The 27,514-nt window shown below is 41.8% G+C and overlaps 1 protein-coding gene across 5 annotated transcripts; it reads right to left on the reverse strand.

Moving 5' to 3' along the window:
* Positions 1–225: 225 nt before the first annotated feature.
* MTFR1L (mitochondrial fission regulator 1 like) lies at positions 226–27,340 on the reverse strand. 5 transcript variants are annotated; one of them, XM_054999977.1, is made up of 8 exons: positions 27,194–27,340; positions 23,088–23,213; positions 21,626–21,724; positions 18,984–19,088; positions 17,222–17,331; positions 16,242–16,453; positions 7,835–8,147; positions 226–729 (listed from the first exon to the last, which is right to left on the reverse strand). In XM_054999977.1, the coding sequence occupies exons 3-8, from the start codon at positions 21,698–21,700 to the stop codon at positions 624–626; spliced, it is 921 nt and encodes a 306-aa protein (XP_054855952.1). In that variant the 5' UTR covers positions 21,701–21,724; positions 23,088–23,213; positions 27,194–27,340; the 3' UTR covers positions 226–623. The 5 variants fall into 5 exon arrangements, with proteins under 5 accessions (XP_054855952.1, XP_054855951.1, XP_054855949.1 ...); XM_054999976.1 differs by having other exon boundaries at positions 23,077–23,213; XM_054999974.1 differs by having other exon boundaries at positions 23,071–23,213.
* Positions 27,341–27,514: the final 174 nt, after the last annotated feature.

The raw sequence follows: 27,514 nt of genomic DNA on the forward strand, positions 1-27,514 counted from the left end.
CAGGTTGTGAGGATAAAATGGTGAAGACAATGATATAAGTCCCTTTGATCCCTATTACAAAGAATAAATGAAACTATTCAAGCCTTAAGCGTAACATGTTTTGATCAGAAGGTCTCTTTCACATAGTATTTCTTGAAGGAAAATAAATTGGGGGAAGCCTTTAAAATGTAAAGTTTCAATGAACTATCCTTTTTTTAAAAAAATGGGAAGACTCTACCAATAACAGAAATTCAAAGGACTGTTTTTATCTTGATAACTTACCACTGGCTTGAGAATTAATGTACTTGTCTCCATTTACAGTATATAAATCAGTAGCTAGCCATTTTTTGCAGCAAAATTATGATCATTTTTAATTTAAATAATTCAGTCAAGTCTCTGGCACGTTCCGCTACAGAAGAATCTTTACCAACAATGCAAAAAACAGTTGTGGAAAACAGTTTACCCTATAAAAAAATTGCATCTTTCTAAGTTGTGTGGTAAAACAGCAGATCCACAGCTCCTCCCAGAGGAAGCCTAAGTCCTAAATGGCAAGTCTGATATTTGAGGAAGGCAGCCACTGTGGAGAAAAAAAATTATCTTAGGAGTACAATAATTTGCTTACAGAGTAATAAGGGAGCATAAGGTCAGTTCTTCTTTGTGTTTACATCTTCATCCTTTAGGGCAAATTTTCTTCTTAAAACTTCTGCTATGAGAACTGCAGGATCCTCCTCTTTCAGTAAAGTTCTATTCCTATATGGAGGACAGAAGAGGAAAGGGGTTTATAGCCATTACAGATACATGTCCTTCCAGAATCCCAAGTTGGCCATTGCTTTGTTGAACATAATTCTAAAAAGTTTCTCTAAGCAAATTAGTTCTCCCGCCCTCTTCATTTGCATTTCTTGGTGGTGCTGAAATCCTTTCCGAATTCTTGGCTTTCATCTCTAGCAGCAGCACTGAGTATCTCACAAACTGGATATTATGTGAACTGCACAAAGAACAAAGGCAGTTGAAACAAGGCAAACCACTCATCAATGGCATCTGAAGTTCAGAGCAGATTCAACCAAGAAAGTATTCCAGCTAAGCACTCAATTTACTGGCATTTTGCACAGCAGTCTGGATTAATTCCCCAGTGCTTTCTGGTCAGTTATGACTAAATGTGACATTTCCCTCTTTCAACATACTCCATTCCATGTATTGTAAAATGAGAGGGTCAATGGTTCTGTGGTGTTTCACCTCCCTCTTGCAGTGTATTTAAATGTACCATTTTGCCTAAAATGGAATTGAGGTTAAGTTAAACCCCATTAAAGTGAATGGGAGGAAATTATATGTGGCATACTTAAAAGTATCTGTGTGTGTCCACATGACCTCAACACTGGAAGGGCAAATTCTAATAAGATTTCTGTAACAATTCAGTTAAAGAGGTGTAACTTATTATTTTAATCTTGTATCTAGAATTGTTGAAAGAATGAATGCATGAATCTACAAGACTCCAAAAGTTAACACTGAGGAAAGTTACATATAAGTCTTCGTGTAGTTGTACCCATGAACTATAAGTACGTCTCAATACAAATTACGTAGTTTTTCATTTACTTGGGGTTAGGGTCAAATGCACATCTTCTTGCAGCTGTGATTTAGTAGGGTTTTTGATCCCAATACCAATGATTTTTTTTTTTACAAGAGGTAATCCCCAAATACAGTATTAATGTGTGGGTCTAACACAGTCAGTGATCATTTATTCCAAAAAAACAAAGTGCCAAAATGCATCAGTTTGGGACATGGTACTGATGTGCTTAAGTATGCAGCTGGGCAAACACGGATGTAAAACATTTAAAAACACTAAGAATTCATGTACTGTTTATATATCACAGTCAAAGTTTACTGGTTTTTCAGTGCTTGGAAAATTGGTAGAGGGTTACCCATGCGTTCCAGTATTATCTGTGTCTGCAGAACTCCCTTTTCCCAATGATGGCCTTAATGTTTTGCATCTAAGCACGAGCAGTTTAACGTTAATTTTTCCTTTAAAATCAGTTGCAAAGCTACTGTAAGAATATGTGAACTAGATAGACTATAAGTGAGTTAATGTTTAAATGACAACATTTTGATAGTTTAAAAACGGCTGCTTTACTGAACCAAGTTTTTCCATCACTTGTACTCATGGCAAAAGTTGAATTTTGGGAAACAAAACTATGGGACTGCTTTTGGTCTGGAATCCTGGTTTCTCTCTATAAGCAATGTTACAGGGATCTGGAACGTGTCCACATTTGTATTTTTAATTTCATAGTTCTGTATCAAATGTTTTCTCCAATCTGTTACAGCTGCTGTTTTCACACATACCACCTTCCCCTTGAGACTGAAATAATTGTGTTTACCAATTTAATGTGAAGGGGGAGGGGGAAAGCCCCTGGGATCAAACATAAGAAAGGCTCTACTAAAAATGGTATGAACATTTATGCTAGTGAGCCTTCTGTGTGTTGGCAGCTGCCACCCAAGACGAAGTGGACGCTGTTAACTCAGGCTACAAAATGCAGGAAACACTTAAGTTGAATGCATTTCTCAGTTCTCTTCTGCAACACAGTTTACACCAAGGTCTGTCCCGAGTGCCTTAATCTCAAATAGCAGCAGTACACTCAAGGGACTTGCTTTGTGTCCAAGAGGTGTAGAGTTCATAAAACAACCTCCAAGCAAAAATATCTTTCTATCCTCTCTTTAATTGACAGTACTCTCTCCTTTCTAAAAGAGATCAGAAACTGGAATTGTCTAATGGGCGTATGAGCCCTGTACAGACAAACATATCTAGGAATTAAGGGAACAGAGGGGAACCAGGACCAAGCCCACTGGCGTTACCCTGCTTGCAACCCAACATATAGGCCCGAAATGTGGATATGACACCTATATATAAACAAACTTTACGCATGTGGGATCTATCGTCATCATCAGAAATGTTCAGAAATAGCTTTACAGATCACAGGGATGGCCCTTACATGCATATAAACTGTAAAACATCTAAGTGCTGGACTCACATTCGGGCGAACATGCTTGGCTGTGATTAGAGTATATGCTGAGCCCCTTTTATGCACCATGTCCCTAGGCATATATATCTTCTGCATAATACTATGCACTCCTGAGATAATGTCCTTGCATTCTGTGTTTGTTTAGTTTGGAATAACCCCCACTGATACAATGACATAATAATCAAAATACGTCATAACCAGACACTGAAAGCCCATTTATCATTCTTTAGGTATCCTCACAGTGAGCGTTACAAATGTATTTAAAATATTAAGGGGGAAGTAACCCACCTTAAGCATCACCACCACCACCACCACAGTCACCTGGAAGAACCGTAGCCTTGGAGACTGAAATCATTAAAATTCACTTGCTAATACTGATCACACACACACGTGTACAGAGAGAGCGTGCACAAGGGACCCACAAGGACTTGTGGGGGAGGGGAGCTCATTCCCCCCCCCTCTGCTGTTTCCTCCTTCCCTTCTTTGAAAGCCTCCATCACCTTTCCCTACCTCCTCACCCAGCAGCGAACTTACCTCCCCCTGCCCATGTATTCAGTTTTCCCTCCCTGCCCTACCGCTAGCAACCTCTCCCTAGGAAAAGTCTGGCCAAGTTGTGCGTGTGTGTGTGGGGGGGGGGACCATAATTTTGAGAGGTACCTCAGTTTCTCCCATATCCCTTTACCCACACTATGTCCTCCCTCCTGGCAGCTCCCCATATCCTCACCTTTCCCTGCACTCCTTTTCATCCACCAACCAACCTACTTTTTATCTGCCCTGTCTTCAGCGATACTATTTATTTTCTACATTTATATCCCATTTTTCATCACAAACTGGAGTAGTGACCATCATTCTCTTCCATTTTATCTCCACAACAACTCTGTTGGGTAGGTTAGGCTGAGAGTGTTCAAAGGTCACCCAGCAAACTTCCATGACAGAGTGCAGATTTGAAGTGAGGTCTCTCAGATCCTAGTTTGAAACTAAACGACACCGTGCTGGCTTTCGTAGGGTAGTTGCTGTTGCACAGCAGTAAACAGCCAGGGCTAGCTGAGCCATACAAGCCACATGGTAGCGAGACACTCAGTCGTTGCAGCTGGGCCTGGATCCAATGAGTTCTCCCTCAAAGGCCAAAACAGCCCTAGAAAGGGCTCTACTGCTTCCCCTACCTTGTAGTGACAGAAATCAGGCTTCAGCTGGCAATCCTGTTGTGGTTGCCTAGCAATGGCCATAGAAAGCATTTGTTTCTTAAAGCCTCAGATGCTGTTGGGGAGGCTTAATCCTCCAGTGTATTTAGTTTTTAGATTTCAGACTGCTCTGCAAACCTCTAGCTTTTCTCAGGTTTGTAGAAGGATCTGTCTTGTCTGTTTATGGCTCCACATTCTGGATTTAGGTACCCAAGTCCAAGTCTTGTAGGCATTTTATACACAGGTAGCATTCACATTCAAGCCAAGGAGCTCGGAGTGCGAATATTCACTTAGTTATTTCAGGACTGTACCCAGGAGGAAAGCCTGCCCTTGCTGTAAAGGGGAGAGCACACTGTGTGCCCAACCTGCCGATCAGGACAGCAACACCAGTATGAAAGCCCCCCCCCCCCCCCCATGTGCATCCGTTGCTGCCTCTATGCCCCGTCTTCAGAGATACGGAACAGGCTGACTTCAGCATTCGGTGTATTGCCACTAGCTGGGTCTGTGTTTTTCCAATCTGACTCTCATATTGTCAAAGTCAAATGTAAGCTGCTGAGAATTAAGTTCCCAAGCATGCAGGGGCCAGATTCGGGTCAGCAGAAGGGGCTGCAGCCTTGCCTGCCCTGCCTGCCATTTTCTCTGCCCCAAAACAACCTCAGGAGGTGTGCTGTTTGCCCTGCTGGGGAGCTGCACAGGCGATCATGAGTATACTCTTGTTTACGAACAGCCTTGTAAGATCAGACCAATTTTCGCAGAGGCCCACAATCTACCTTCTGCAGATCCCTTGGCTGGAATAATTCTTTGAACTTCCTATTATAAAAATGGCCAAAAAATGACAACGCCCTGAATCAGCGGCTCCTGAATTCTATTCCGAGAACCAATCACACAAACAGGTACTGTGCAGATGACCAGGTCCCAACACTCCCTACATATACTTGACAATTTATTTTTATTTACAGAATTTATACCCTGCCTTTCTGCCCACTCAATGCCACCATAATGCATACATAATGCTCTTCCCACTCAGGATAAAGTCGCTGGATTTTAACAAGATGCCCTCCAATCTTTCCTCTGAGAGGCCTTTCACACTGCCTTAGATCCCTTGCAGAAAAAGGCAGGATAAAAATGTTTTAAATAAACCAACTGCTTTGCACAAAGGGGTCAGATGCTCTTGAAAGCCTTGCTTATAACACCATTACTAGCAGCGTAACCTAGACAGAGCTCCACTCGTCTAAGCCGTGGATGTAACTCTACTTAAGACTTTACTGTAAAATTTAGTCTCAACTGTATCAAGGAATGTTTTTGTTTTAGCTGCACATGGAGTCGACAACACTTGTAACGCACACATTTGTTGCTAGAGTTCTTGTGAGGATGTGGCCTCCTACTAAAAGGAAGAGTGCTTGTGGTTGCTGTAAAGAGGAGAGCAGATTTTTTTTAAAAAAGAAATCACTGCATTTCTTTCCTGCCTTTCCCCCATTATGGAACTCAAGGCAGCTTATACAGGATTCCCAGAAAGTCTTCCATCCAGGCATGGATCAGACCCACGTCTCAACAAGGTGGTGAACTAGCACATTACACAGGATGCAACTTATACGGAATTCACTGCCACAAAACGTGGTGATTATGCCTGATGACTTTACATGGGAATTAGACAAATCCACAGAGGACAAGGTTTACCAATCTTATGACAGATACAGCAGAAAACAGCAAGAGTCCAGAAGCACCGATAAGACTAACAAGATTTGTGGTAAGGTATGAGCTTTCATGAGTCACAGCTCTCTTCTTCAGGGCTGTGACTCACAAAAATTCATACCCTACCACAAATTTTGTTAGTCTTATGGGTGCTACTGAACTCTTGCTTTTTTCTATTGCTACAGACAGACCAACACAGCTATCCATCTCGATGACTGATACAGAATTACTAGTTCCAAAGGCAGCATGCTCCTGAATACTAACTGCTGCAGGGCAAACAGTAGAGGAGGTCGGTTTTTTTCAGTGTCATTCCTGCTCCTGGGTTTCTATTAAGTTGACTACTCTGGGAAAATGCGGACCTGGGCAGACCTTTTTTCTGATCCAGCAAATCTCCTTTCCTGCTTTTATGCTCAGTTTCAAAGTTCTACCTTCAGTGCACTGACATTTCACTAACAGTCAGGATCTAATTTCTATGAAGCATTTGCATCACAAGTTCTCTTTGAAAAGCTTTACTTGTTCAGGGGAGATGACTATTGTGCTGCATAAAACATGACCCACATTCACCAGTATAGCTGCAATGCAGACTGCTCTGACAGAACAGATTACAAGCACCCAGTTTCCTCAGTATTTCAATAGACTTGATCCAAATTACTAAAACAAATAGGAATTTTGAATTGAAATGGTACGGTCTCTGCAATTCTTGCAATGTAATAAACGTTAACAAAAATTCCTGAAAATGCCCTTTCTTTAAACAAGATCCCACCCACCCCCAATACCTAAAAGGTGACTTTGGAAAACTAGGCATGGAATAGCTTTGAAGTCAGCAGTTCAGAGGAGAGCCATGTAGATCACTAATGTGAAGAACTAGCCCCACTTCAACCCAGGGAATCCAATTCTGGCCTCCAGCAAAATTAAGGAAAAGAGCTTGGAGGGTTTCTGACTTCTGCATACAATTTAGTTTCTTATAAAGACTTAAGGGAGACAAAACACAAATGCAGCTGATGCATAAGCTGACAATATAAAATTATGACATAAATACAATATAATATAGAATTTAATACTGCCATTGTATCATAGCCAATGGCAAGAATTAAACTCCTCTAATTGAATTGTGTGTTAAATTCACAAGCAATATTGCAATGGTTCAAAATATCTTTTCAATGGAGCATTTGCAAATTCACTGGCAAGAATTTTTGAGCTACTTGGCAAACGTTCCTGTCTCAGTAGCAGTTACATGCTGTAAGACTATGGAGTCTTTGTGCCTAGAAGTCAGAGCTCTTGATGACTTCAGCTGATCAAAGCCCAGAATTTTACATTCATATACAGAACAATGCTTAATGGATCTTTGTTCAATGTATGAAATGAACAGGGAGTCTGGAGATAATGGGATGCAGACAGCCACAGCTGAGGCAGCCTCCCTGACATGTAGGGTTTTTTTACCATCCTAGGTCTGCCTTGGCTGCCAAAATAGTGACTTTTTAAAAAATAGAACAATGCTTTAAGCTTCCACAGCAACAGGAGAAAAGGCTATCTGTTTATTTAGTTTAAAAAATACGTACACCACCTTTTCTCTTGGTGGCTTGCAAATAGCCACTAGCCTAACTGCTCTCAGCATCTAAGGACTACTTCCAAATGAACAGGCACAGGAAGCTTTACAAAAGGCACAGGAAGCTTTTACCTTTTCCTTTAGGCTCACAAATGACTATGACAGGAATGTGTAGGCAGGCAGGCTAAAGGAAGCATCTGCTGTCTAGTAAATGTTGTGGACTTGAACCCCAAACTGTAAGCGGCAGGTTTTTAAAAACATGTCTTGTGAGTTTTGTGGCAAAGCAGCAGAAGCACTTTGGAACTGAACATCTTCATCAGAGCACTCAAGACCAGCAGATGCGCCTTCAAAGCAAGCAGCCAAGCTTCCAATCAGAAAAGAAACAAGGCATTTTAGGGATGGAAGGGGAAAAAAAAGAAACTTACAAGTCTTTGTTCTGTTTCATCCTATGAATGTCTTTAAGAATGCCCATCATGTCTGCAAAACTGCTGGCCTTTGACAGAGACACAGAATCTTCGTCGTCGGAATCCTTTGCGTCTGCTTTACAACATTCAGAGGTTGCAGAACAAAGTAAGGAAACAGACGGAAGCTCTGGACTTTCTAATTCTGCCTCCTCCTCCGTTATATCACTAATGACAAAGGAAGTTGTAGATTGGAATGAGGATCCAAAACAAGGTAGGGGGGAAGATACATTTGAACTTCCTGGAGATAATAAATCTGGCGTTAATGAAGAGGAAGCTGAAAAAAAGAGAACAATACACATGGATGTAAACCTAGTGCCAAATTACAGTTTTGTTTGTTCGATTACATTCTGTGCAGCAGAACACACATCAAGTTCTGGCCTTGGCCAACACTGCCCCGCACCCAAAGAAATAACCAAACCCCATACTGTAAGCCTGCCCTCTGACCCTTAGGGTCGAACTGAACCAGATTGTTTACAATGCTAACTGGCAGCCCCAGGTTTCAGCTTTGAAGATCAAGGAAGAGGGGTATTTAACCCTTTCTTCCCATGACTATCAAAATTTAACACCTCTCACCAAAGGGTGGAATACACAGGAATAGATGTGACAACGGTTGTTCCTGAACAGTGACCCACTGGAGTAGGAGAATACAGAAAGACAGCCTACTCATTTCCATGAAGTCAACAAATTTTCTTTGTTTAGCCAAACCTTCCAGTAGAAAATTAGATTCTGATGTAGACAGACAAGGTTCACCACTAATACAGATTCTTGTAATGAGATCTAAACTGGGCCCAATTCCATTCAGCACAAATAACTATTACGGCATTAAAGAGCACAATGGGTTGGATCTAGACTAAGTTTTCCATCAATGGAATGGAAAATTTCCTGCCTCTCCTTCCCCTGCTGCTGTCCACTCATCCCCATGAAATGCTGCTCCCAGGAGATAGGGCACCTGAGTAACGATGTGAGGGAGGTCTGCAGCAGGAAGGAATGGCTGCTTCAGTACCCCATCAGGCAGTGCAATCCAGTGCAGAGTTACTCCAGTCTAACTTCACTGAAATCAATGGCCTCAGACAGTAGTAACTCAGCACAGGTTTGCACTGTAAACGCAGCTGATGTAAAGATTCAGTGAGTGCCAAACTAAACTGGCACAATATCGGAAATGAAATACAACTCCAGCTAAAAGAGAATGAAAAACCTGGTTTCGGTCAACTGCTGAGGCAGATCGCTAATCATCACCATTTAAAGGCAAATTTGGAGCTGTTTTTTTCTATAATTAGTTAACAAGTAATTGCATATTGGAATGTGAATTTTGGAACTATACTAGGTCAACAACATGCTCTCCCAGTAACCTAAGATTCGCTATGACCGAGTGTGTTCGGGCAATTTTTATGTGGTATTTTATCTGAAAGATTGACTAAGTGGCAGAAACTCATGACTACATTCAACCTTAGTGTCTGAAGACACATAGAGCTCATTATGAAAAAGCAGTAGGGAATCAAGGCAAGGGTTTCACGGCACAAAGACATCTAAGGCCAAACTACGCTAAAACACACACAAACATAAGATAGTTATAACAGAGCAAGACTGAAATAAATGGCAAAGGAGAAGAATTGTTTTTTAAAAGTATAGTGTGGAAATGGGCTGTGTTTCTTTCAAGTACTGATAAATCTAAGAGACTTTACAAAACGAGAACGGATTAAAAATGCATATTACTATCAGGCTATGAAAGTTCTTCTTCAATGCTTTGCTTCCCCCACTAGTATTCCTAGGAGCCACTATCAAATGTTTATTAAAAAATTCCACATCCAATACAATAATCAATCAAATGCATATTATTTCCCTATTACCCTTCCCTTGCCTACATCTTCCTCCCCTGTCTCAGTTGCTTCCTTCATGGTGATTTCTGAGATTGTATGCTCTTCAAGGCAGGGACTCATTTTTGTTTGTAGCTCTAAAGCGTGATGCACATTGGTAGCTCCAAATAATAAGAATGGAAGTTATAAAAATCCAGCACCTCTACACAGAACATTCAAACAGTGGAATGTAGAAGTTTTAACATTGTCAGCATAACTTATTAGAATTTCTGCAGCAAGTACCAGCAACACCCGCAAGCCCTTTCCCTCATAATGCTGGGCAGTGCACACAGCTGGGAGGATGGATGGAAGGACGAGACTGAGGTGACAGAGACACTGTACCATCCAGGACTGGATTCCAACACCTGCTTTGGCTCCAACCCCAGCTTCCAGAACTTTACAAGTACCCAATAGCTGCTTCTGGGGATGGTTGTAGAGTATTTCCCCCAAGAGCCACTGGCTGCCATCAGAAGACTCACAACAGCAAGGATCCCGCCCCCCATTCTTTTTCAACTCCTACCACTTCTGAAGCTGCAGCCCAGCACATTCAAGAGCAGGTTCATGCTCAACAGCCTTTATGGCCGCGGGGGGAGGGAGTTCCCTCTAGAGTTGCTGCAGCCACCACTATGCTAGCTGTTGTCCCTGATCAAGAAACCACACCGGTTCTACAGGACACGCCCATCTTTATGGGCAGGGGTTATGCCCCCCCCCCAGAACCTAACCAGGATATGGTTGATCCACGACAACTTTTTGGGTTGCGATTGTTGCGATTGTTACTGGTTAATTTTATTGCTTTAAAATTCCTGCAATAAACAACTCTTCACAACTTTAAGCAGAAGGGCATAGTATAAATATATAAAATATAATTATATTATATATAAAAATATGGGCATGGTTCCTGCCATTCCACCATAAAAAGTCCATCTAGTGCAGTATCCTGTCAAGTTATTCTGGATAGCCAACAACAGGGTTTAGAGGCTGAGGCCTTCTGCTGACATGACCTCCTGGCACCAGGATTCTGAGGTTCCTCTTTAACCACCATGGCTTGTAGCCACTGATTCTGTTTCCACAAATCTGTCTAATCCCCTTTTAAAAGTGGTCTATGCCTGTTGTTATCATCACTACACCTTCTGGCAGCAAATTCCACATCTCAATCACTCATTGTGTTAAGAAGCATTTTCTTTTGTCCATCCTAAATCTACTGCCCATCAGCATCACTGGATGTCCTCAAGAAGTTCTAATATTTTGGGAGAGGGAGAAAAAGTCCTCTGTCCACTTTCTCCACACTGTGCAGAATTTTATAAACATCTATCCTGTCCCCCTTAGTCTTCTCTTTTCTAAACTGAAAAGTCCCAGACTCTTCAGCCTTTCCTCATAGGAAAGGTGCTCCAACCCCCCTAATCATCTTGGTTGCCCTCTTCTGTATTTTTTTCAGCCCTGCAATGCATTTCTGAGATATGTCGATCAGAACTACACACAGTATACCAAATGAGGCTGAACCATAGGTCTATACAAGGGCATTATAATGTTGGCCATTTTATTTTCAGTTTCTTTTCTAATAATCCCCCAACACAGAGTTTGTCTTTTTTTTGCTGCTGTAGCGCACTAAGCTGACATTTTCATTGAGCTATCCACTATGACTCCTCTTTCCCTCTTAGTCTCAGCAAGCAAGTTGAGACCCGATTAGCATGTACTTGAAGTGAGTACACTATACCCAACTTCTATAAGCAAGTACCACAAACATCTATCAGTCATCTCATTTCTTTAAGGTCAGTCTATAAGAAGGTCCCTAGGCAGAAGAAGCTTGACTATGCTAAACTGCAATGGCAGGAACTAGAACTGGCAGTTCAAGAAAAGAGGGAGTCCTGGTTCTGGGAACTCATTACTTTTGGTTTAGGTAGATACCCTCCCTTACTGGAGGCTCAGATCATGCTAAAAGACTGGAATGCTCACTACAGTCAGGTATTCAGGGCCCCTTCCAGTCTGGAGAAGAGGCAGTGAGGCAGCCACCACTCCTTGATTTGTCCACTATACCATTATGGCCTTCCATCATTGTGCCCACGATCTTATTTCTGAGGTCTTATTTCCTCTCTCTCGTTTAGTAAGTCCCCTAGTGAGGATCTGATCCCTCTCAAGATATTTTAAGCTTTTGCCTGACTAGGCACCCATTTTACCCAAGCAGTTCACTCAGATCAGCATAACTGGGGTTCTCCCCTCAGGGTGGAAATGGAATATCATCGTTTCATTATTTAAAAGGGGAAGTAAATTAGCCCTTCATAACTACTGCCAAATAAGTTTGGTGGATATAGCTTCCAAACTATATAACAAATATCTCCTGTGGAAGCTGGAGGAGAGGCGTCCAACCACATTACCCACCTGGAACAAGCAGTATTTAGAAAAAGGCAAAGTACAACAGATCATTGCCTAACGGTTACCACCTCGCCCTACAAGGCACCAAGGGTCCCACCAAATCTTTGTGTGTGCCTTTTGTAGATCTAACAGTTGCCTTTGAGTCAACAACTTCGGCAAAAATGACTTTGGCAGAAATTGGCCGGTACAAATATTGACAAGTGCCTACGGCTTTTGTTACAGGAACTCCACAATCTCTTTGCTGAAATAAAGGTGGGCACCTCAGGCTCCCTAACTGAGGAGATCCCAATTACCACAGGAGTAAAAGAGGGATGTTTTGACTCCTCTGCTTTTTAATTTCTATTTAAAATATCTCATTCTGACGTTATCAGGCCTTGAGTTTCTTCCACATTTTTTAGGTTCCAAGAAAATATTAATTCTTTTATACGATGATATGTTTTTGGAGTCTCTCATATGCTTTGGTCTTAAATGGATGCTACATAAGCAAGGCCACTTCTGCAAAGAAGACATCTTAAACAGTAACTATTCTAAGAAAAAAGTGATGACCTTTAGAAAAAGACCTCATAAGTTTAAGTGGACCTCAAGTGGCATCCCAACAGACAAACGCAGCACCTTTAAACATCCTAGCGTAAGTTTTAGCAAAATCATCTCTTGGAGGGCGTATTTGGTGATTACCAGATGTACAGTTTTAAAAACTCAAGGTGCTATTCTGAAATTTTCCAGCAAGAAGGGAGGTTTCTTGAACAAACCCAGTTTTGAAATTTTATCAGAGAAAGGCTGTCCCACAACGTTTGCATGAAGTAGAGATTTGGGGCTGGAATGATTATCTGGTCACAAAGCTGGAACCATCACAAACCTCTTTTTAAAGAGAATTCTAGCTCGGCCCAGAGACTTCTCAGCAACTCTCATGAAAGCGGAACTTTGCTGGCCTGTGTAAGGGCCAGTCTACTCTGGAGGCAGGAGCATCTTGCAATGATGCAGACAGACGCTGCCTGGAGAGCTTGCTACAACAATATTCTTCACTGCTTACTCCATATTTGACAAAACCGAGGGTGGGTGTCCCCATGGCCGGAACCTATATTCGGGTATTCAAATTCAATTATGCCACATATAGATGAAAATCAAGCTCCAGCTCCAAGTTTCCCTCCTGGTTTAAACCGATTAAAAGGGACCACATCAGAGCTTCCTATCAATCTCCCTTCATAATATCAGAATAACCTTTACATCAATTTGATTCCAGACCATGCCAACTGCTCTGCTGGCTGGTAGTTACTCCCAGAAACCAAATGCTTTGCATTTATATATTTGCAAAGCACCGGTTCTGGAGGATCTATCTCATTATATTCTGTCTTTCATCGTTTACACATAGCCTAAAACCAAATTTCTCAAAGCACCCTTGAAAGCTTAAACTTTCCATCAGAAGCAGAGATGGTTTTTCATCTCTTAGATATTGACTCACTCGTTTCATATAGAGTGTTGTTTGCACTGGCAGCCAAGAAAATACAGGTTAAAGTTGAATCTGAAGGATGGAAAGTTTTTTGCTTGATAAGTACCCTCAGGTCTGGTTATTTTAATGATGTCATTTATTATTCATGTTTTATGTTCTAGGTGATTGTAACAGCCTTTGGCCATATACAGTGCTATCTATTTATCTATATACTTGAAGTTTAGATTTTTTTATTCCAATGTGCATCACCTTAAACTTACCTACTTTAAACTTCACTTGCCACATTATTGTCCACTCACTCAATTTGTGCAGATCCTCTTGGAGCTCTTCACAATTGGTCTTGGATTTCACCATCCTGAATAGCTTTGAGTCATCTGCAAACTTAGCCCCCTAAATGCTCAACCCCAGTTCAAGATCATCTAAGAACAAATTTAATAGCGCCAGCTCCAATAATCATTTTTGTGGGACCCTACTGCTTAATTCTCTCCCCTTCCCAAACTGTCCATTTATTCGTTGCTTCCTATTATTTAACTACTTTTTAATCTAGTACAGGACTCATTCTTATTCCTATGACTGCTAAATTTAGGAGTATTTGGTGAGGTAACCTGTCAAAAGCCTTTTGAAAGTCCAAGTATATAAATGTGTATCAGGTCACTGTTATCTACACGTTGTTCACTTTCTCAAAGAACTCCAAAAGGTTGGTGAGACACAACTTCCCGTTGCATCAGCCATGCTGATTTTCCCTTCGAAGGTTTGTTCCTTTATGCACCTAATAATTCTGATTACAGTTTCTATTAATTTGCCAGGGAAAGATGTTAGACTAACTGGCCTGTGATTTTCTGGCTCGCCTTTGGACTCCTTTTTGAAAATTGGTGTAACATTTGGTACTCGTCAGTCTTCTGGTACAGTTGTTGATTTTAATGATAAGTTGCATATATGGGTTAGTAGATCAACAGTCTCACACTTGAGTTCCCTAAGAACTCTCAGGTGTATGCCATCAGGATCTGGAGACTTACGGATTTTTGATTTCCCCCAGGAGGTCTAGAACTTCATCTCTTGTCACTTCAATTTGACTCAGTTCATTAGACACCCTTCCTGAAAACAGTCGCTGCGGCATGGCTACATTTTCCACAGTGAAAACAGATGCAAAGAATTAAGCTTCTCAGCCATCTCCCCACCTTTCTTTAGCAATCCTGTTATTCCTTGGCCATCCAAAGGCCCAATTGCTTCTCTGGTTGGTTTCCTGCTGTGGTTATATTTAAAGAAATGCTTATTGTTTGACTTGATGTTTTTAGCAATCCGCTCCTCAAATTCTCTTTTTGCACACCCAATTATTAACTTACACTTCTCTGGTGAGCCCCTGTGGTCAGTTCTATTCACTTCACTGAAGCAGACCTTCTACTTTTCAAAAGAAGTTTTTTTTTTTTTTACTTTTTATGGCTTCTTGATGTGGGCATTCTTTTACACTCGGCAATACCTTTCCTAACCTGGGAAATGAATTCTATCTTAGCTTCAATTAGTGTGGTTTTAAATAGCTTCCAAGCATCCTCTAAGGATTTGAATATAGTGTTTCCCTTTCAGCTTCCTTTTAACCCTCATTTTTGTAGTTTTCTCTTTAGAAATCAAATGTTACTGTTTTAGATTTTGGGGGGTAACTTTCCATTGAAATGAATGCTGAACTTACTAGCACTGTGGTCATTGCTTCCAATTGGACGAACAATATCTACATCAGGTCTTGAACCCCACTCAGATCCAAGTCTAAGATCACTGTCCCTCTGGCTGGCTCTGTGATCAGTGCAAAGTCATCTATGATGTCTAGGAATTTATTTCTGCAGCATGACTCGAGCACTTGCTTACAGAGTCAATCTAAAGGCAGCTGAAATCACCCAGTGTCACAATCTTATCTGCTCGAGTCACCTTATCTCCTTCTCCATATTGAGCTCAGCCTCAAGAGTCTGATCAGGTGGGCAACAGTATACCCCACTTTTAAGTTACCCTTAGGACCTAGTATCCCCACCCATATTCTTTCAGTTGGGGAGTTCATTCCACTAAATATATTCTAACTTATTTGATTCTACTTCTGCTTTGATACGACACAACACTCCCACCAACCTTCACCCAATCCCAAAGGGGTATCCTCAGTATAAGAGGATGATATTGGTCCATCATCCAAGGAAGGGGTTCCTTCTAAGGGATCGTGTATCTCCTCAGTCTGACGCCCTCCAACCTCAAGACTCTCAATCTCCATAGAGCAGAAGAGCCAGCAGCACATGAGGCGGATTGTTATAGTAGGTCTCACTCATCCACAAGCCTCTTCACCACAACAAACAGCAGGGTGCCTGCGCTTCCCAGGTTAACCCTTTGGAGTACAACTGCCAACTTACTAGTAAGTATCAAACTCCTAGAGAGTAGGCGGTTAGCAATTAATATACTTTACAAGGTGAACTGCATATTTTTCCAATCCCTTCCTCTATTACTTCTGTGGTAAAGTATAATTTTCAAGTTGCGAGCTCGCTTGTGGTATTTGGGAAGGTTAATTTACATTTGCTACCAAGGCCATAAAGCAATTCCGATTTACAGTTCCACCTGCTGTAACACTGGGTGTCATTATTTTCTGTTACACTATTTCCCACTGGCATTGTAATCATGCTATTTTCCCAAATCATTGTCACTGAAAGCAACACTGGGTTCTTCTTACCTGAATCTGCAGCTACAATTTTCGCGATCTGACTCCGCAGATGACTCAGCTCTTCTTGGAGCTCTGTGGTCCGACTCAAAGCAGGTAAACCTGGTTTCTTCAGAGCCAACAACTTTTCTTCTTGCTTTCTCAAATTTGGGACGGAGGCATTCCGCTGTATGACAAAGAATGGGCTGGGCTTCCACTTGTGTTTCAGGGGACGAGAGTCTGTCCTGCAATTCAGAAACCCAAACATTCCAATTAAACTCACCCCAGTGGGTAGAAGTTTTTAAAGCAGCCCACAGCTGCTGTATCATTCCATGCTTGCTAGCTGTTACTACTGCTTCCCCCTCCGCTACCTTAAACAATAATTTTCCATGGAAGCATTATACACACTGTGCTGTGCTGTACTTGAGTGTATAACTCAACTTCATTCCTCGAGCTGCTTCACATGGCCCTTAAAATATCCATATTAGCTAACCTTTGACCCTTGGGACTACTCCATGTGCATATGCCTATCTCCCCTCAGTAGAACTATTTTTCATGTGAGATTACCTCCACTCTCAAAAAAATCCACTCCAGCATTTTATGGTAGAGTCAATTATGTTTATTTTCAACTTTTTAACCCTCTCCTCATGAGGAAGCCACTTAGGGAAAGGCGTTTCCTCCTCCACTTTCCAGACCGTATGTGAGAGTTTTGCTGTGGAGCAGCTTCAGTCACTGGTCACTGCAAGCATATACAGTTTTTAAAAGGACCCACAGCAGTTGCTATTAAACGTGCTGCTTTTTAAGCAACTGAATCTTTAAATGTATCCAAGAACAGACTTCTGAACCTAGCTGTGAAATGTGCTTCTCTCCTGAAGCCTGGGAAGGCGCTCACCCAGCAAGAGATACTGGGGTGGAGGAGACAGTATAATAGCAGACCAGCAGTGATGATTGCTGATTGTTAACAAACATGAGAAGTAAGTGGGCAACAAGAAGGAAAAAGAGGAAGGCTGTACCTGACTCTAGCATATGTTTCTTCATCATCTGAAGCTATCCATGCAACGTCTGCCAGGGTGGGAACAGGGGGGGTGTCATTTAAATAGAGATCTGAAACATTTGGTAGAGCCTTGAAAACATGGTGGGGAAGAGAGAAAAAGAATAAAATTACTAGGCGGGTGGTTCCACAAAGGTTTTCTGGCATTAAGACCTAGGTTTGTTCTCACATTATAGACCGACCAACTGAATTCAAAGGACATTACTGATGTAAACTACTAAATGTTTTAAATGATAAAAGACTCATCTTTAACATTTATATATTTCTTTAAAATAGCAGAAATTGCTGCTTTTTAAATTTTTTAAATTTAATACTTATTTTAAGGGCCAATGTGGATCAGTTAAGAGTGACAGACCTGGATCTGGGAGATCCAGGTTCAAATCTCCATTCTGTTATGAAGATCATTAGACGAGACCGCTCTAAGCCTAATGCCCCTCACAGAATTGTTGTGAGGATAAAATGTGGGGGAAATACCAAGATCCTGGAGGAAGGACAGGATAAAAATGTACCAGAGAGATAGATATTTCTAGTTTTAGTATATTTTGCAGAAGTTGTTTAAATATGTTTGTGAGATGCTTTGAATGCTGAGAAAGGCAAGTTATAAACATTTTAGAAGAAACAATATTTCAGGGAGTGGTGACAATGCTCAGCTCCATCTCTAGCTGTCGTTCAGCATCCTCAGTATCCCCATACTACATAACACCCTCCATCCTGCTGAAAAGGAGATGTCCTGGGTTAAGTTCCAATAGTGTTCTGTTTGCAGAAGAGACATATCCTCCTGCTCATTCTGATGTAACAACTTCTAGGAGTTTAAGAAATTTAAATCATACACTGCCAAATATTTCAAATTATCTAGGGTCACTGAAAGTTAAAATATTCAGGAGTTACAATTTGGCACCTGAAAATCTTAGTACTGGTTTTCAAAGTCCTGAGAATACTACTGTGGCTTGCTTTCTGCACTTTTCACACATGCAATTACTAGTTTGTTTTTGTATGTTTGTTAGTTCTGCTTTTGTTTTCTTTAATGATGTGTCTTCTGTTGCTTTTAATGGTTTTTAAGATGTGATTCTATTATGTATGTTTTTGTTAGCCACCTTGTTGATCCCTATGAGAACAGAAAGGCAAGTGCACACCATTTCCTAAACTACATTCTGCTAGCACTTTTTGATTTTGCAAAAATCTGAGTAACACAAGAAACAGAGTACCAGTATATATTTTGTCTGTCTACTGAATTTCTGTTCCATCCTTCTATCAAAGTATTCAGGGCAACTTGCAATATCTAACTACACTGAATATATAAACAAAAAGCAAAAGCACCAGCATAAACAATAAAACCCTTCAGAAAAAGAAATAACATGGCAAACAATAAAATACAAGCAGATAAGAAAGTCATTACAAGCCTAATAAAAATTAAAACTAATCAGAACTAAATCAACAATATGTTTTTTAAAAACAGAAGAGTTTGCACCAAACCACGTAAGCTGTGTAACTCCTATGTCTCAGCTACCAATTTTAAAGTATATTATATAGTATAACAGCTTTAAGTCTTCTCCAAAATGGGACTGGAAGTGGCAGAGGCAACCACTGAACCATTGCAAGGATTCCCTTTCCATGCAGATTCTCCTCTTGCACTCAAGAACAATTTTTGTTTTTAGCCGATACACACAGCTGAACAGCAGTCATTGCCATTTTACTGCTCCACAGGGTGAAACGCAGCATTTTACCTGAAAGCTTGCTCTAGGACAGGGTTTTAAAGGCAGGTTTGTCCCAATTCTTCTGACAAAGCTGCGCGATGAGCCATAAGGTTTGTTCTGCCAAATTGGGATAGTCTGAGGGTTGATAAAATATTTAATGCAATTATTATTTAGTACATTAATAATGGTTACTCTTTTTGAAAAGAAAAAAAACTTTTTAGTTATGTGACTGTGACAGACTCCAATCCAGAGAACAGTAAGCAAAGGGTCAGTTGCAGGGTCAGTTATGGTTGTCACAGAGCAATGGGAGAGGGAGATACGAAGATTCAAAGCTGGGATGAAACGGAGGGGCATTGTGGGAGATACCTGGTGAAATAAATGTCAGGCAAGGGGAGAAGAAGCAGCACCACCAAGATGTGTTCCACTCCAGACAAGTTACTGCAAGAGGGTCTTCTTCCCCCATGATACAGCATAGCATAGCATAACTCTAGTTCAGTGGCACCTTAAAGACTAACAAGAATTCGAGGGTATAAGCTTGGTAGAGTCAAAGCTCCCTTTGTCAGATACAAGTAGGAATGGAGATACCTAGCTTTTATATCCCAGCCAGAAGGTGAGAGGGGTACTGCAAGGAACGGCATCAGGATGTTGCCCATTTTACAAATCAACATTATAAACTTCTGAGCTACTGAAGAATTCAAAGCATTCAATTGCAAATGATTTTTAAAAACTGAAAGAATGATACAGTGCAGGAAGAATCTGATTTCTCGTTGCCAAGGAAACCTACCATGTTGAACCAAAATTTAAAGTTTTTTTTGTTGAAGTTGTGAAGGTCATTTTGTACGAAGCAGACTGAAGTTCTGTTTAATCCATTAAGAAAAGTTGTGAACAGCTGGAACAATAAATAATACCTCAACATTCTCTGGGGTCTACTCAGCCACCAGCCAGTTTGTCTGTTACAAATCTAAATTATTTTTCATGCAGCTTATTGATCCTCGAGGCTGCAAAATGCATTTTTGTAAAATAAAAGTCACCAGCAAGAGACTTGACAAGTGCCAAATTCAACATATTTCAAGTTTTATACCCAACTGAAAATGCAGTTTAAAAAAAAAGAATCAGAACAAAAACAATTTACAGTTCAAAGTGCCTTCCTCCACTCTTTCCATCCCCATGTTCTTGGCTACTGTTTCTTTTTAATCAGAACAGTTTTTATCTTTCTTCACAAAGACATTTTGCTAGCACACCAGCTGCCCAAAATATGGGCCAGGTTGCATGGAGCAGGAATGAGCAAGCGCCTACTTTCTGCCAACACAAAGGACTGATTATTTGGCAGGGGTGAAAGAAACAAATAAACAAAAAAAGAAGCGAACCCTTTCTCCATTCCATGAAGGCCAGCAGTTCCTGTGGCCGTATTCCTGTTTCAGGAAAGCCAAACCCCGCCCCCCCCCCCACACAGCTGCTCCCTCTTCCCCAGGCAAACAATGTAATCCTGAGGCCAGGACACATGACTGTGCCTACATTTTTAGACAGCTGGCAGAAAAAGGCAACACGTGGGTCATATATATAAAGTAGCATTGTATAAGGAAAGGAGGGGGGGGGGGGACATGGCTTTCTCCAGTAAGCATTTAGGGTGCAAAATATCCTTAAAAACTCCCTCCCTTGATGCCAATCTGCATTCCTGATGACCATTTATAACCCTGGTCTGTTGCTGCCTCACTGACATTTCTTTTTTGAGCTTCCTGGGCTTTCAGTGTAGCCCTGCTCATGTGTTACGGTAATTGCACACACATCCTGCCTGTATGTGTGTACATCTTTCTGTAAGAAAGAGGCAATGCGTGTTTACTTTACAAATGAAACCAGGGATCTGTACCTGGATAAATGTGGAGTTTTGTATCCCACATTCAGTTGTATATGCATTAATGGTAACATAAGAATTACTCAATGCATGTACAAAAAACAATCAAGTCTACACTGTACGCGGGTTGTATGTGCATTAACTCTAATTTGTGAACAGGGCTATTGTGAACTCATCTACTCTGGGATAACATCATAATACCATATAGCCTACCAGATCTGGCTACATGGCACCATCGCTGAGGACCTCATTTCTTGGGGGGGGGGGGTTGTTATTGAGGAAATTGGGCCAGCGTTCCCCGTTTTGGTCACACTGTGGTGCAACAACATGCACGGCAACAGGAAGTGACAATCACCTCAGCGATGAAAGCACATTCTGTCCACCACAGAGTGGACTCCCCCCTCCACAGCAAACACTTTAGCAGGGCTCCAAAAATTGCCAAAGTTGGGGGGGGGGCTTCTTTTCATGGTTTCCATGGTCAAAAGTGCTTCCAGCATATGCTGGAGAAAAAAAAATCTATGAGCAGGCAGGCTGCAGTTTCCTCATGCATAATTTGAACATGTATTTTGAGTGAAACAGGATGCTTTTAAAGAGGTGCCATTTTTAAAATATCCAAAGAGATTCAGAAGGTTTAATCCGACTTAAAAACTGATGGACTCTGTCATGTTCCCCCCTACCTCAGCAAGAAGAGGTACTGAAACAGATTCTGGAAGGACAAGCTATTGGAGGGAGGCGTATTTTCAATGTGTTCTGCAGAAAGAGAGATTTCAAACCACAAGTTTACACATTTCTCCAAGAATGTTATTACTCTTGTACTTACCGAGTCTTCTTCCATCTCAGACCAGACAGGAAGTACAAGTAAATCAACAGCCAAATCTGCAGCTCCACAAATCATGTAGCAGCTTCATAGTACAACAACCTTTGAAGAGAATTGTTTGCTTATTATGAATAACAATTTGGGCAAGTTCTGTTATTTGTTTAATTTAAAAGAGACAGAGTAGTTGTATTATCCTTATGAAGAATCTTAGTTATAAGTAGTTATATTACCCACAATCCAACTCTTAGCCACCTCATTGTTTCAGATTCCAGGGCCAAGAAGAAATACAAGAAACTTTCATCCAACAGTGCAGCATTAATGCACTCTGCAGAAAGTATTCTTGGCAAGTGTTTAGCAGAGCGTTCCTCAAACTCTAATGCAACTGATTTCCCATGGTAATTATCTTCACAATCCTGCTTTTGCTACAGTTTAAAAAAAGTTTCTTTGCCATAATATATAAGCATCAGGGTTATATATTGAACAATGGCAGTTATCTCACCCTTATACCTACCATAGCTTCCCTGCACTTATAACTCTGCACCAAATTATGACTGAGTAGTGTTGTATCACTCCCTCCACTCAGAACCCTTTTTAACTTCATTTCAGAGGTGGTTCAAATGGAACAGAAACTGGAACTCAAAGCTAACAACTCTGTTACAAACACAATGCCACTTTTGAACATTCTTTTCCAGTCACCTATGTCTTGGCTTTGGATCAGGATCTGTTAGGCCCAGGTTTGAATCCCTACTGTGTCATGGAAGCTTGCTGGGTGCCAGTCACACAGCCTCAACCTAACCCACTCCACACGGCTGCTGAGAGGATTAAATGGAGAAGGGGAGAATGCTGTCAGCCACTTTGGTTCCCCACTGGGGAGAAAAATGAAGTAATGAATAAGCAATCTTCACCATCTTTATTCTCCAACTCTGTTCAATTTGGAAGCTGACAAGTTTTCTGTTAAAGCAGAAGGATGATGATTCAGAAGAGGCAAGACCCCTCCTCTGTTAACTATGTCTCTATCCTGCTTTTCAGCAAAAATTGGCTTCCAGTGCAGCCCACAGGAATAAAAGTCAGAAAAACGCACTAAAACTCAACATCAGTGTCCCTTAGGGGAAGGGAACCTCATCTTAGCTCCAAGCATGATACAAGGATGCTTGCTCATGCTTCCTACCCTGCACCTGATATCCCCCCACCAGGCAGGATGCAGCAGTTCTGCTTTCTACTCTCCTTTTTAAGGCCTCATTTGCAGTGATATCTTCAGCCAGAGTTATACTCCTTCAAGCCCACTGAATTCTCAGGACTTAGAAAAGTATAAATATGATTAGGATGACACTGTTAGTTACTCCTTTGACCAGTTAAACAGAGGTATGAGCACTGCACATTCCACAGAAATTATGAATGCTAGTGCAGAAATTAACACCTGATGGAATTCCCTTTTCACATGCTCTCACCTCTACCTGGAACTTACAGGACATCCAGAAGGCACTCAGCTATTCCTAATGTTGAAAAAACTGCTGTCTGACGTCACATTCACCATAAAGGTGAGCAGGATATCAGTGGTCCAAAACCTGATAGCAGTGTTGATTTGCTTGCTCTGAAGAAGAAAAACACAAGCATTTGTTTAATGAGAAATGACTGTAAAGCAGATGCTCTCTTCACTAATATTACTAGTTAGCTAGGTTTTTCAACAAATTCTTCTACAGGGTTAGCCGATAACCTCCTATACTGTTCCACTTGTACTGCATTTGCAACAAACCTTCAAAGAAAGAACCGAGCAGCACTTGCTCAGCAGCAGCAAGTCTGATAAAAGCCAGAAAGCCCAGACTCTAGTCGCTTCCTCTGGCCCAAGCCAGCACATGCAGCTAAAGAACATACATGACAGCAGAGGGTTGAGAAGTCACTAAGCCAGAATGGGAGATTATCTGTCCCCAGCTGCTTACAGAGCATAAGCAAACATTGTCCTGCCACAGGATCCTGCAGACTGTCAAAGAGAGAAGGGAAGCCAAAGTAGGATTTTCTCAGGGTCAGCAACTGCAGACCAGAGATTAAAATCTATTGCTAAGGAAAACTCAGCTGCCATCTCAGCTGAAAAAGAACCACCACTCAATTTACAATGTTGCAATGAGAGCAAGGGTATGTTTGTGTGCTCGGAAAGGGGGCAGGGACAGAAAAAGGGAAGAATGAGGCTATGTTCTCCAAAGCCCCCACCCCTGGCCCAATATGCAATGAAGCAAACATATAGTCTCCCATTAAACTGAACTTGTTTTCGCAAGATGTCTGTACAGAATAATTTTCTGACATCTGCCCACTAACAGCAATAGTTCTCTTGCCAGGCCTATATATGAGCAGCCCTGAACTGGCTAGCCCGGGCAAGCCTGATGTTGTCAGATCTTGGAAGCTAAGCAGGGTCAGCCTTGGTTAGTAATTGGATGGGAGATGAAAGAAGACCAGGGTTGCAGAGGCAGGCAATGACAAACCACCTCTGTTAGTCTCTAGCCTTGAAAACCCCAGCAGGAGCTGACGTAAGTCAGCTATGATTTGACGGCACTTTCTACCACCACCATTTATCAGTGGAAGAGAACTCTCTTTAAACAGATACTGACAGCCTAGCAAAGTTTATTATTAATAAACCTGCAACTGCAAAAATCCAAGTATGTGCTGAGAATTGGACTTAAGAGACTATTCCCACTGTGTTTTTTCATCTAGCACAGGATGAATGAAGGAAGAAGCTGATTTACTGGTTCAAATTTACTCAAGTAGCATCCTTCCTGTTCTATCGGAGTGCATTTTAACCCTCCAAGTGCTGCAGATTTCCTCAGAAGTCAGCAAAAGGAACTCTCGGCAACATGCATGCGTGGTTCCTCCCTTTCCCCACTTTATTTTCACAACAACCCTGTGAGGCAGATGAGGCTGACAGAGAGTGCCAAGTGAGCCTCATGGCAGAGTGGTGATCTGAACCTGGGTCACCCATGTCCTAGTGCAATAACACTAACCACTATATCACACTCTTTCACTGCTTTAGGGACAAACTGGCATTCAGTGATTAACATAAAGGAGGTCAAACTCAGAAAGGGTGCTTTGTGCAGGGATACTGGATAAATACTTATGGCAGCTACCCACACTGTGTCAGTGGTACAGTGGCCAGAAGCAAAGGAAGGCAAGGTTAGGCATCTCTTTAATAGCTGGTGAGGAGAGAGATTTTGGCAGGCACAGCTCTTCTAACCCATGTGTGACTAATAGCACCTGCTGCACAACTAATGTTTTGCAGCTTATGGGCTCTGGCTTACCTGTTTAAATTATTATTTTAATGACTGCAACATATTTTATTTTTGTATTTACTGTTGTCATCTGCCTTGGGTCCTGACTCTTGTCAGTAGGGAAGGAGGGCATATAAATACCATAAATAAATCATTAGCCATTTTTCTACCAACATTAAGGTTAACTTTTATTGCATTGGTGCTGAATTCCTTTTGGAAGAAAGGTGGGATATCAACTTTAATAATAATGAACTTGTTAAAGTACATAAGTCTTGATATCTTTGCACAGTGCACAGTCCAAAGCACAGAGATATGATATTGGTGAGAAGAATGCCCCCCAGATGAAAACTTGGAGGCTCTGTGGACTGTTTGTTTCCACCCTCCCTTCAGCTAACACATATTTGGTGACACCAAGGAAATAAGGATACACTAGGATTCTCTGACCCAAGCCTGCATAGCAGCTGACAGGCATGGGAGAATCCCAGAAGCATCTCCTCTGTTCAAAGAACACAGTCTCATTCTTGAGCTCCGCAAAGAGGGAAGGTGGGATGCTGGGAAATAATATTAAGACTTTTATTAAACTTAAAAAAATAGAGAAGTAAAATGTAAACACTTCCAAACCTCAGCCTACCAATAAAAAGTCCCCCTCTTCCCACAAACACAACAGATTACCAGAAAAAGGAACCATAGTGAAAAATAAAAAGGCAGAGTATGGACAAAGTGGGTAAAAATGGGGTACAGAAGGCTTAACTCCTAGGTAGTTCAGCAGCAGAAGAACCAGGTAGTGCAAGGAGAAACTGCACGAAGATAGATAGATATAAAACCTTGTCGGATAAATCTGAAAGAGCCAGGGCTGCCCCCACTGGTGACCCTCCTACCCTCACAATAGCACAAAATAATTGCTTACCACTGATCAAGAAGTTTATAGATGGGGAAATACAAGACATCAAATACCGCCAGATCACAGCGCATTATGAATCCAAAGCCACAACTGACGTTTAGGGAGTGCCCAAAGAACACAAGAGAGAAGAAAGTAAAAAGTATACAGCAGTTGCAAGAAGAATGACCACCAGTCACCACTCAATTCTGTTTCCATCTCAGAGGCAGATGGAGAAGAGGAGGAAAACAGTACCATCAAGCCTGCAAATTTATATGGACTTTGACCTACTGAACGTGGTTTTTTACAAGTAGATATGCACAGAGGCTTAGCTGGTATCAACAACCTAAGCAAGCTTAAGATGTGTCCCTCCCCAACATGCACACAAAGGTTCAGCAGCATCTCAAGAAAACTGTTATGAATGTCTCAACACCAGAAGATTAAACGTGGACAGGAGAGGAGGGGCAGACCACAAGAGACTGGAGGGAGCAAGAATTCACTTTACAAAGGGCATACAAACATCTCTCAATCTAACCCCCACCCCAAACCTGCCTCATTCACATCTCCTTTCCTATTCCAGCAGCCACCCCCCATTATCTTATATATATCAGTTTAACGCATTAAAACACCTGCAACAGTGCAATCCTGTGCAGAGTTACTGCAGGCTAAACACGTCAATTTCAATGGACTCAGACTGGCATAATTTTGCACAGGATTACACTGGATAAAATACGTGTGCCTGCTGTTGATCTGTATTCAAGAATGTTAGGAAAATTTATAATAAAGGTTTTTTTTTAAAAAAAAAGACGAACATGTTTATTTCAGAAGAGAAGTCTTGTTAATCTACTGTAACAGAAGTCCTGTGGCACTTTAAAGACTGGCAACATTTATTCCAGCATGAGCTTTCCTAAATCAAAGCTCACTCTCTTAGATTCAAAGAAAACGAAATTTCTCTTCATTGCTCCTGAGGAAGTGAGTTCTGATACACAAAAACCCACGCTGGAATAAGTCTTTAGGGTGCAACTGGACTTCACATTTATTTCAGTATTTTGCTTTTGCTGCCACAGAACACGCTGGAATTTGCCTAAGAACAAAAATGCTAGGCAGCTGTTTTGACCTGGAGCCCTTCCCTCACATTCCACCTTTCCCACACCTCTGCACCTGCTCAGGGGCGCCGTCACCTATTCTGCTTTCCCATTATCCCCTGTGGCGTTGCCAGGAAGCCGAGCCACGACTTTATTTCATAACCATAACCAATATGGTCATAAAACTCCTGAGCAAGCCAAGCATTGCTAAGGGATACAAATTATAGCGGTAAAGGGGCGGATACGAACCATGCCCGCAAACGCACCGCCCCAAGACCTCATTCACACGTTCATCTGCCACGCCCACTGCGTGTCTGCCTCCCCCCCTCCCCCCGCCTTTCCTCCTCCCTCTTACCCTTTCAGCGAGCTGAATGCCGCCCCCGATCAATCCCCTCCGACTTCCCGGGGCCGACCCGGACGCGGAAAAAGCCCAGGGAATCCAGGCAGCCGCTTCCCAACAACCCCGCGTCGCCCTTCCGCTCGGAAACGGCAGCCGCAGCCTCCCCTCCGGCGCCCACTCACCGGCCGCCCCTCAGTGCGCATGCGCGCTTCTGACAGGCAGGGGAAAAAATCTGACACGCGATCCCCTCCCCCTCCGCTTGCCTGGCCGGTGCCCCAAAAAGGCGGGAAAAGCCTCCCCCTCAGGCACGAAGAGGCTGACAGGAAAGGCGCGCGT

This window comes from Eublepharis macularius, chromosome 15 (genome assembly GCF_028583425.1).
Source record: "Eublepharis macularius isolate TG4126 chromosome 15, MPM_Emac_v1.0, whole genome shotgun sequence".
Classification (NCBI taxonomy): domain Eukaryota; kingdom Metazoa; phylum Chordata; class Lepidosauria; order Squamata; family Eublepharidae; genus Eublepharis; species Eublepharis macularius.

What these genes read in the sequence shown, in the direction of transcription:
- MTFR1L (XM_054999977.1), bottom strand. Translation starts at nt 21,700, where the DNA reads ATGATTTGTGGAGCTGCAGATTTGGCTGTTGATTTACTTGTACTTCCT. An exon ending in GTCCTAGAGCAAGCTTTCAG is followed by an intron (nt 17,332 to 18,983) that starts GTAAAATGCTGC and finishes CATGTTTTCAAG; the next exon opens with GCTCTACCAAATGTTTCAGA. An exon ending in GAAACATATGCTAGAGTCAG is followed by an intron (nt 16,454 to 17,221) that starts GTACAGCCTTCC and finishes TCTGAATTGCAG; the next exon opens with GACAGACTCTCGTCCCCTGA.